The sequence below is a fragment of the Chiloscyllium plagiosum genome, chromosome 5 (genome assembly GCF_004010195.1).
Source record: "Chiloscyllium plagiosum isolate BGI_BamShark_2017 chromosome 5, ASM401019v2, whole genome shotgun sequence".
Taxonomy (NCBI): Eukaryota; Metazoa; Chordata; class Chondrichthyes; order Orectolobiformes; family Hemiscylliidae; genus Chiloscyllium; species Chiloscyllium plagiosum.
Window position 1 is genome coordinate 17,915,885 of NC_057714.1, and position 11,594 is coordinate 17,927,478.

Here is an 11,594-nt window from a genome sequence, read left to right on the forward strand (position 1 = left end):
CACCAGGAGGGAGAAGAAAGATATCCTAAAAGTCTCTTTGAAAACGTGCAGGGCTGCTCCAAGGGTATCTCTTGCCCGAGGCCACCAAACTAGAGTGGAAGCATCATCGGACAGGTACTCCATCTCGGACATCTCCAACAGGCCCAGAGGGAAGTCAAGCGCAAAACAGGAGGACGTGCGAAAACTTGAGCCAGCCCCTCACTTCACCAAATGTCACCTAGCCCAGCTCTCGGTGAGCAGTGAAACTACTCAGGGCGGGCGTGGAAGAAAACGCCTAAGGTCCTGAGAGACTGCCTGTGAAGAAGGAGTAGCGTTTTTCCCAATGATATGCATTGTTTGTTTGTCTGTCTGTCTGTCTGTCTGTCTCTCTCTCTCGGCTCAGAATATGTATTTACACTTCGTTTCATTCACGCATCTTTCAGGGGCCATGCACGAGCTGGGAATTTAACGTGCGCTCCGCGAGCGACCCGAGCGCGCGCGCGCGCTTGAGTTGAGGTTGGGAGGAGGGTAATCGCCGCCTATTGGCGGGGCGGGGCGCCTGCGCGGATACAGGCAGGGAGACGGTTACTGCGACACGGCTGAGAGTGGCGTGTGGTCCTCGCGCGGTGCTGTCGTTCAGTCCCTCGAGCAACTCCATCTTCCCATTCCCCCCTCCTCCACCACCACTCCCTGCGGAATATGAGGTTGTTGAGGAGAGGACGCTGCACGGCGAAAGTAAGCGGCGCTTGTGGGAATGAGGAGGAGGAGGAGCGGGCTCGGCTGCCGCCGGTCAGGAATCCTTTTGTACATGACATCCGCTTGTCGGTGCTGCAGAAAGTGCAGGTGAGGGCTAGGGCTAGGGCTAGGGATAGGGATGGGGATGGGGATGGGGATGGGGATGGGGTGGAAGGGGTTTGAGGGGGAAAATGGGAGGGAGACGTGCTGGTGATGGAGGGGGTGTGAAGGGGAGCGCTGTCTCTTTTTGCATCCAGCCCTTGCTACAGGGCTGGCTGGCTGGCTCCGCTTTTTTCTCTCTCTCTCTCGACCTCGGTGAGGGCCCTGGCAGTGACAGCGCCACGAATTGAGGGAGACCCCATACTCCCACAAGTGATGGGAAAACAAACCTCCCTCTTTTTTTTATTTAACGTCCGACGTGAATTCAGCTTCACGGTTCGCTTACACTTCGCGGGGAGTGTTGTCTTTTTGAGATCTTGCACTTGGATTGGGATTTGCAACTCTTGCTTTGTCGCGAAAAAAAATTCTAACCTTTTTTTGCCAAGTCTGCTCAAAGCTAAGGCAGGATTAATAGTGCCATTAACTGTAAATACCATGGACTTTTCAAAATCTGAGTAGAAAATTAAGATCAGCTGCAGTACATCCGTTACGTGTCTTCTAGTATGAGAGTCTTAACTGCTCGTTTCCTTAAGGAAGCTCTCAGTAGTGAATTCCGTCCCCCTAGGAAACTAATAACGCACAATGTTTAGCTTCCTGTTACTTGTAGCCCCAGATCACAGTGACGCCATTTACGACTTGGCTCCACAAAGTTTGAAGGCGTAATACCTCGAGTATTTGTCAGTTAAGGTATGAATGGGCTTCCAACCGATACTGCAGTCAAATGTACATGGTGTACCTTTCACGATTTTTGCATTCATCGAGGTTAGATTGTAACCATCATTTGTGGCTGGTTGTTGTATTTTGCTGTGGAATAAAATCCATAGGGTACCTGTGGATTAAATTTCCTTCCTTCATGTGTTCCTAAAAGCTGATGTGGGACTAGAGATCATCGTTAACACCCTTTACAAGAGTAGTGTTTGTTTGTGAGGCATGCTTATTTTAAGAGTAATAAGGGAAACATTATGAGCAATGATAATGTTCTCGTGGGATATAATTTGATTGCAAATATGTTGCTGCTGGTTCAACTGTGTATGGCAGTTCTGTGGGCCTTGGGGAGTTGCAATTGGTGCTTCAGCACACCTGTAGGTGCTGCCTGTCTCACGGGTGCCTGTACTATCTTGTAAAGTGACATTGTAAAATTATTTCAAGTACTGCAGATATTGGGAGTCTGAAATTAAACCAAAGCTGTTGGCAATATGCAGGTCTGGCAGCATCTATGGAGAGAGTAACAGTTAATGATTCTTCAGATAATTGTTTATCTACATATGTCTGAAATATTTTCAATTGCTGTGTACAATATGCACGACAATTGTCATTCTCTCTATAGACTTCAATTCTACCTATCTGCTTATTCCTCTTTGTTTCAGCACCAGCTAAAATTTTTAACATATGTACCATCTAGCTACAAATTAAGTTCTGAAGAGTCACTAGACTCATTGTTAACTCTGCTTTTTCACCACAGATGCTGCCAGACCTACTGCAATTTTCCAGCAGTTCTGTTTTTATTTCCGATTCCCAGCATCTGCAGTTCTTTGTTTTATTTAATGCATAACAATCATTTGCTAACAATTGGACAAATGAAATTGTTTGAAACTCTAGCTACAATTTTTCTTGAGTATGTGTGGGCAGGTAAGTAGCTCTGTTTTTGAAGGCATTGTTTTAATTAAGGCAGATGTTAAGTGGACATTGAATACCTAGGTCTGCAACATAGTCATATAGCATGGAAACAGACTTTGCTTTAACCAGTCCTTGCTGACCATAAATTAGTCTCACCTGCCTGCACTTGCCGCATATCCCTCCAAACATTTCTTATTTGTTTACTTTTCTAAATAAGTTTTAATCATTGTAACTGTGCCCACATCCACCACTTCCTCAGGAAGTTCATTCCATACAGAAACTATGCTGTCTCAAAAAAAGTAAAAAAAAAATGCTTCCCAACCTCTTCTAAATCTTTCTCCTTGCTTCTTAAAAATATGCCCTGTAATCTTGAAATCCCCCATGTTAGGGGAAAGAGAACTCTCATTCACCTTTATCTGTACCCCTCATGATTTTATAAACCCCTGTAAAGTCACCCACAACCTCTGACACTCATTACGTTACATTATTACATTACATTACAGTGTGGAAACAGGCCCTTCGGCCCAACAAGTCCACACCGACCCGCCGAAGCGCAACCCACCCATACCCCTACATTTACCCCTTACCTAACACTAAGGGCAATTTAGCATGGCCAATTCACCCGACCTGCACATCTTTGGACTGTGGGAGGAAACCGGTGCACCCGGAGGAAACCCACGCAGACACGGGGAGAACGTGCAAACTCCACACAGTCAGTCGCCTGAGGCGGGAAATGAACCCGGGTTTCAGGCGCTGTGAGGCAGCAGTGCTAACCACTGTGCCACCGTGCCGCCCACTCAAGTCCCAGCCTTTCCTTATAACTCAAGCCCTCCATTCCCAGCAACATTCTGGTTCTGAATCTATTCAGAACCCCCTCCAATTTAATAATATCATTCTTATAACATGGTGACCCAGACCTCAACACAGTACTTTAGAAGAGATCCCACTAATGACTTGTACAGCCTCAACATAATGCGCTGACTCCTATACTCAAAGGACTGAGCAATGAAGGCAAGCATGCTTAGTGTCATCTTAACCACCCTATCTGTATATATCTTCAAAATATTATGTAGCTGAGCCCCTAGGTCTCTGTTCTACAACACTACCCAAGGCGTTACTTTTACTAATATCTAAGTTCTGTCCTTATTTTAATAAAATGCAGTACCTTGCATTTATCCAAATTTAACTCCATCTGCCTCTCTTCAGCCCATTGACCCAGTGGATCACGATCTCTATGTAATTTTAGATAACCTGTCCATTATAGCAATTGAATACAATGTTAAGGGAAGAAAAACTGATACCTGTATTTTTGCTACATACTGTGAAACTTTTCCCCTATCCCAGTAGGATTTAAAATTTTATGAATATTATGAATTTATGAATGTAAAAGTATTTCCAGTATTGCAAATGTTGAGAGTCTGAAATAAACTAAAATTATTGGCAATATGCAGGTCTGGCAGCATCAATGGAGAGAGTAACAGTTGATGATTCTTTATAAAATTTTGTGTATGAAATATTTTCATTTGCTTTGCACAATATATGCATTAATTGTCATTTCTCTCCACTCTTTTCTTGATACATAATGGGTGAGTGGGGTATATTGAGGTATTCAAGTTTAGATTCACTGGTTCTCTGTTTCAAAAAAAATTTGTATGATGGATGCCATTTCATTAAGTAGAACTGCAGTATTGTGGAGTTGTTCACCTCATGAAGTGAGCCATGGGTGATGGTTTAAGTGTATTTATCTGTAGATTTCTATAATGTCACAGGGAAGAGAAAGAAATAGAGTAACATTTTTAAATTAAAGAACTGGCATAGGCTCTGGGCTGAATAGTCTCCAGTAATGTGCATTTTCAGAAAAAATTCTCTGCTTCTGATTAACACAATGCTTTTCATAAAGTTACTGATAGACTGTATAGGTTAAAATCAACTCTGCGAAAGTGAGGACCATCCTCCCCTCTCATCTATCACCATTGCCCACACTTCCATCCAACAATTGCACACTCAGCTACCTTCCCCCTCCCATTTATCTCTCTACCCCTGAGGCTCCCAGCTCCCTGATGAAGGGCTTTTGCCTGAAATGTCAATTTTTTTTTAACTCTCTGTTCCTGAGATTCTGTCTTAGGAAAGTGTTTGCAGGAGAAAACATTAAATATGATTAACTAAAGGGTGGAAGAAGCTTGTATGCAATACAAATGTCACCATGGACCCATTGGAGTGGTAGGCCTATTTCTATGTTGCACATAGTAATAATTACACCAAGGCTCCACTATTTTAGGGAAGATTAAAGACCTATGTATTGAAAGTATTACTGAGTTCTCTTGCTGTCCTGATGAGTATCTTTCCTTCACTGTGCAATCATAAGCTGACGAATCAGTTGTTTATCTTTAGCTCTATACAAAAATGGTTATCCTGTTTGCTTACATAATTTGAACTATTTAGTCTCATATTGAATAGATGTGATGCACTTTAGGCTATTTTGAGAGATACAACAAAAGATAAATCAATGGGAGAAAATCATAGATGTAAGAGCTTTTGAGTGTTTCCAGTGTTGGAGTTAATTTCCTCGATTTCTTGGAGCAGTAATTGCTGTTTTATAAGCTGTTGGTTGGTTTTGGAACTTTGGAGAAAAAGATCAAAAACAATGACATTTTAAGACTGAAGAAGAGAGAGAGAGAGCAGTAGACCACATGGGAGATTGTTCCTTGAACTGCTCTCGAGTTCAGACAAAAAAGCAGTGAACTTTCACAGCTGGCTGACTATGAAGTTACCAGCATCTCTGGTCATCCCAGTTGATCCAAGGAAAATAAACAAAAATTTAAAATTTCACAGTCGAGCTTGGTGGGGGGGGGGGGGAGACCTCATTATGGGAACTGCTCTCGGCAGATTTTAAAGTATGCTTAAAGCATAAATCTTAGATTTAGGAAAAAAATTGAGTTTTTAAAAAAATGTTTAATTGAGATCTGTCCCATGATTAAACATTTTTTAAAATATAAATCGTGGGTACTAACTTGTAGAGCAGGAAAACTGTTTTTTGGGTCTGTAAATTAAGGTGCATAGATGGCCTTTAATAGAGTGCTATGCTCTTGTCAGATGTGAGAGAGGGAGAATTTCAATGTTCTTCACTGATTATGTCTGCAGGAAGTGTTTGGTTGCGAATCCTGGCAGATCTCATGGATCGGTTGGAGCAGCAGTTAGAGGCAATGAGGAATTTACTGGAGCCAAGGGTGTGATGGATGGCTGTTTCAGGAAGGAAATAAAAATGCAGAAATAGCTGGGTAGATAGGTAAAAGTAGGCAAGTAGATGGAAATGTGTTGCTGGAAAAGCGCAGCATGTCAGGCAGCATCTAGGGAACAGGAGAATCGACGTTTCGGGCATTAGCCCTTCTTCAGGAAGAAGGGCTAATGCCCGAAACGTCGATTCTCCTGTTCCCTAGATGCTGCCTGACCTGCGCTTTTCCAGCAACACATTTCCATCTCTGATCTGCAGACCTCACTTTCTCCTCAAAAGTAGGCAAGTAGTACAGGAGTCTCCTATGGCTATCTTCATGTCAAACAAAAATGCTGTTTTGGAAAATATAGGAAGTGATTGGATCTCAGGAGAATGTGGCACTGACAAACCAGGTTTCTGGTACCAAAACTGGCATTATTGTAACGATAGGTACATCCGGTTCCAAGTGATCGATTGGAATAGGGGGATGCCTAGTCAGACGCACAGGCAGACGTTTCTCCAAATGGTACATTGCATCCCGGGTGCAAGAGAAAAAGGTCTGAGGGTGCAGAATATTCTTAAAGGAGAGAGTGACCAGGAGAAGGTCATTGTACATGTGTGTTCTTTTCATCTTTCAACACTAAAAGCAGGGAAGTGGCTATACTCATTAAGAAGAATCTCCCATTCCATTGCTAGATCAAATTAAGGATGAATGTGGGCAGTTTGTGATTCTCAAAGCATTAATACATGGTGAGGAACACCGTATTCTGAATGTTTACTGTCCCCTGACGCACTCCCTTAAATTTCTGACTGCGCTTTCTAGTTGATTGCCCTTGGAGTGCGTCATCCTATTCTAGGAGGAGGTTTTAATCGCTTCATGGATTCCACAGCAGATAGGATGCCCAGGGGTTCCCATGGCATCTTGACACAATCTAAACAACTGGTGGACTTGGGATTGGATGTATGGAGATGTCTTGACCTGGTGGCTAGGGATTTCACTTTTTTCCTACAATCTGCACAAGTGTTACACAAGGATTGATTTGTTTTGTGCTCCATCTGCTTTTTTTGGATATGGTGCTGCCATGTAAAGTTGGGAACATAGCCGTTTCTGATCGTGCGGCAGTGTATTTGAAGGTTAAGACCCGGGTAGTGGGGTAGGTTCGCCTTCGGAGACTGCCAATGCGTACACAAGGAGTATAATAATTTCTTAATCAGCTCGTCTGAAACGACAGAGAGAAGAGCAGCAACGTCTGCTCGAGACCTGGCTGAAGGCAGCTGTGATTGCATACTTTGATAAACCATCTGTGATCAAATTACAGCGAATCACAGCTCTCCGGGCTGCTCTGAATACCGCGCTTACTCAAACAGCAAAGAGAGATTCTTTTAGTCAAACAAAGGTTATTTGAGTATGGGGATAGGCCAGATAAGCATGGCATATTTGGCTGCCCCCCCCTCGCGCGCTCTCATCTATCGGAGAGGGCACTGGGACTCTTGTAACTCTAAAACGATTAATATAATTTCAGGAAATTTTACTCAGCTGTATCAGTTGGACAGCTGAGGGTAAGATGGAGTCCTTCTTTCAGTATCTGGATCTTCCACCTGTGACTTGGGAGCAGATGTCTCTTTTGAATGCTCCCTTTTCAGTACAAGAGATAAGGAGGCATTAAGAAAGCTCCAAGTGGTAAAGCACTCAGCCCAGATGGCCTTCCGAGTGAGTTTGATCAGGCATTTACGAATATGTTGGCCAGGCCTATGCTGGACATGTGCAATTATTTGTACAGACAGGACTGCCTCCCACTCTGAGAGAAGCTAATATTTTTCTCTTCCTCAAAAGAAGGAAGGCTCTGGAGGACTGCTTTGTATAGGCCTATTTTGCTGCTAAACTCAGATTTTAAAATTTTATCTAAGACACTCTGGTTGAGATTGGAGAAGGTGTTGCCCTCTATTGTCAAGGAGGACCCTACAGGTTTTATTAAGGGCTGTAGGTCCTATAATAAGAGTACTGAACATGGTCCAGGTGCGTCAGTATAGTTTGCTTCTGGGCTAGGTAGTTTCCCTTGATGTGCAGAAGGCGTTTGACTGGCTGGAGTAACTAATCATTTTCATGTTCTGAAGTGGTTTGGTCTTGGTGGGGTCTTTACCAGATGGGTGAAAGTGCTACATAGTGATCCTATGGAAATGGTCCTCACCAATGGCATAAGATCTAATTTCAGTTCAGTGGGGTCAGACATTAAAGACCATGTTGAGGGCTTATAGTCAAGACTGTCCAGATGATTAGTGGGCGGCAGGGTGGCACAGTGGTTAGCACTCTCACAGCGCCAGAGACCCGGGTTCAATTCCCACCTCAGGCGACTGACTGTGTGGAGTTTGCACGTTCTCCCCGTGTCTGTGTGGGTTTCCTCCGGGTGCTCCGGTTTCCTCCCACAGTCCAAAGATGTGCAGATCAGGTGAATTGGCTATGCTAAATTTCCCATAGTGTTAGGTAAGGGGTAAATGTAGGGGTATGGGTGGGTTGTGCTTCGGTGGGTCGGTTTCCACACTGTAATGTAATGTAATCTAATTGGGATAAGAGAATTCCATTTGTACTTTCTGCAATCAGAGATGCACCAAATTCAGTCCAATTGAATTAGTGTTTGGACATGAAGTGAAAGAACTGCTAAAATTGATTAAGCGGAAATTGGTAAGTTAAATTCAGAAACCACATATTTGGACTATGTCAAATTTTAGGAAACGATTAAATAGAGCGGGGCAGTTGGCTAGCATTTAAAAGTATCACAGCATACAATGAAGCAGGAAGAAACCAAAAATTCACAATTTTGCTGAACTGAGGGAGCAGAGTCCCTTGTGTATGCTTAAGGCTGAGAAAGATAAAATCTTGATCGAGGGGAGTTGAGGGTTGCAGAGAGAACACGAGAGGGAATCCGATCAGCCATGGTCCTCCATAACTGAGCAGTCTCTAGGGGCCGTATGACCTACTTATGGTCTCTTAGCTGTACTTATGTGGCTAGTCTAGTTGTTTATTTTGGTCAATGGGATATCTCCAGAATGATGACGGATGAGGGTGAAGTATAACTCTTGAATATTATGGATAGTGCTCAAACTCTACTATTGAAGATGACAGGGCTTGTCACTTGTTGCTTCTTTCTTATCAGGTCCAGACTGAATGTTGTCTAGGTCTTATTGAATATCGATTACTCCATTATGTGAGGAGTTCTAAATTGGATTGGGCACTCTGGAATCATCATTGGACATCTTTACTTCTGACTTAGGAGAGAGCGAAAGCTATTGGTAAATCAAATGGTTTGGCCTAAGGCACTACCCTGAGAAATTCCGGCAGCAGTGCCCTGGGCTGTGATGATTGACTTCAAGCAACTGCAATTCTTCTGTGCTTGGTGTGACCCGAAGTAGTAGTACATTCCATATGTCTTTGCAAATCTTCTCTCTCTCCATAGCTTCCCATTTGTGTAGTAGACCCTCCTTTGACAAGCAAGTATCAACGATCCAACCATCATTTTCTTTAGCTGTCTGAAGGAACACAGGAGTAGCCTGTTGTGTCAGTGCAACTAATTATGCATATTCCCACACCACCAACATGATCCATCAAGTCAGTCTGGACATGGCATGCGCTCCTGACAGATTGGCTCCCTGAATTGTGCTTTCAGTCCACTTATGTCAGACCTGCATGCTTGGTACCAAAGCTAGTAAGGTCATTCCACCCCACTTGGCCATTTTCATTGTGCTGATCTAGGTGTTATGTTTTGTACTGGCAGGATGTTTTGCAAAGTGTGTATGCGCAGGGCCTTGTGAACTGTTTTGAGTATTGGGTGTCTCAGAAATCATTGACGGTATGGTTGTTGAGTATTTTACAGACAGAAGTAAATAGATACTCGGGGGATTGCAGGTTTTTGGGAGTGGATATGAATGTAGAATTTAAAACTCAATCAGATCAACTGTGATCTTATTGAGTAGGCTTGGACTGAATAACCTACTTGTGCTCCTAATTTTTGTTTGTAATATACCAGGTGAGACCTCACCAAGGCGTTAGACAATGTAAAATCCCCTTGTGCTGAAGGCTAATCTATGTCTTGCACCTCTATGCTAATTTTTTTGTGACTCATGAGCAAGGATGCAGGTCCCTTTGGACAATAGCAATTCGCCACCTGTCACTATTTAAGAAATGCTCTGCCTTCCTTTTTTTTATTTAACCAAAAGTGGATAACTTCACTCTTGTATTATATTCAGTTTGCATGTTGTGACCAATTCACTTATCTTGTCCAAGTCGTCTGGAAACCCCCTGTGTCTTTCTCTCAATTTGTATTCCCATCCAGTTTGATGTCATCAAATTTAGTTACATTATAACCAGTCCTCCTCTTTGATATTTTCATAGCAAAACATGTTGATGTTATTACACCCCTCTGGAGCAGTTGGAACCCTGTTCTGCTAGCTCAGAGATTACCACTGCACCACAAGACCCATAATCTTTCCATTCAATGGAGAGTGAACAGCTATAAGGTGAAAGTGAGGACTGCAAATGCTGGAGAAACACAGCAGGTCGGGCAGCATCCGAGGAGCAGGAAAATCAGTGTTTCAGGCAAAAGCCCTTCATCAGGAAGGGCTCCCTAATGAAGGGCTTTTTGCCCGCAATGTCGAACTTTTTTTTCCTGCTCCTCGGATGCTGCCTGACCTTGCTTTTCCAGCACCACACTCTCAACAGTGAACAGTTATAAATCTAGTACTGATCCTTGTATGCATGAGTAAAAGCCTGCTGTGCTGAGAATGTTTTTATTTCCACACTCCAATTTCTGTTTAACCAAGTCTAAATCTATTGTATATTTCCCTGAATCCCATGCTTTTTTTATTCATTAACCATAATGTGAAATATAATCAAAACATTCTGAAAATTTGAATGCATCTCATCTACTAGTTCTCCTTTATCAAAGCTACAAGTCTTATCCTCAAAAAACTTCCCATTTTGTCAGCTGAATTCTCTTTCTGCCAAATTTTACCATTCTTTTTGACATAGAACATAGAAGAATACAGCGCAGTACAGGCCCTTCGGCCCTCGATGTTGCGCCGATCCAAGCCCACCTAACCTACACTATCCCACTATCCTCCATATGCCTATCCAATGCCCGCTTAAATGCCCATAATGAGGGAGAGTCCACCACTGCTACTGGCAGGGCATTCCATGAACTCACGACTCGCTGAGTAAAGAACCTACCCCTAACATCTGCCCTATACCTACCCCCCCTTAATTTAAAGCTATGCCCCCTTGTAATAGCTGACTCCATACGTGGAAAAAGATTCTCACTGTCGACCCTATCTAAACCCCTAATCATCTTGTACACCTCGATCAAGTCACCCCTAAACCTTCTTTTCTCCAATGAAAACAACCCCAAGTGCCTCAGCCTTTCCTAATACGATCTTTCTACCATACCAGGCAACATCCTGGTAAACCTCCTCTGCACACGTTCCAGTGCCTCCACATCCTTCCTATAATATGGCGACCAAAAATGCACACAATACTCCAGATGCAGCCGCACCAGAGTCTTATACAACTGCAACACACACACACATATCTCGGAACTGCTGAAATAGTGCACTGTTACTGAGAACACACTCACACAACTCGGAACTGCTGAAACAGTGCACTGTCACTGAGAACACGCACACTAGGAACTGCTGAAACAGTGCACTGTCACTGAGAACACGCACACTAGGAACTGCTGAAACAGTGCACTGTCACTGAGAACACGCACACTAGGAACTGCTGAAACAGTGCACTGTCACTGAGAACACGCACACTAGGAACTGCTGAAACAGTGCACTGTCACTGAGAACACGCACACTAGGAACTGCTGAAACAGTGCACTGTCACTGAGAACACACACAC

The 11,594-nt window shown here is 43.4% G+C and overlaps 1 protein-coding gene across 3 annotated transcripts in view; it reads left to right on the forward strand.

Annotated features, from left to right (window-relative positions):
- Positions 1-374: 374 nt before the first annotated feature.
- Positions 375-11,594, forward strand: part of LOC122549735 (lysophosphatidylcholine acyltransferase 1-like) — a 157,660-nt gene continuing 146,440 nt past the window's right edge. The window contains exon 1 of one of the 3 annotated variants that reach the window (XM_043689659.1): positions 375-822. In XM_043689659.1, the coding sequence (XP_043545594.1) occupies positions 679-822 (144 nt within the window). In that variant the 5' untranslated portion in view covers positions 375-678. Of the gene's footprint in view, positions 823-2,401; positions 2,503-11,594 lie in introns of those variants that run through there. The other 2 variants (XM_043689657.1, XM_043689658.1) reach the window with 2 other exon arrangements.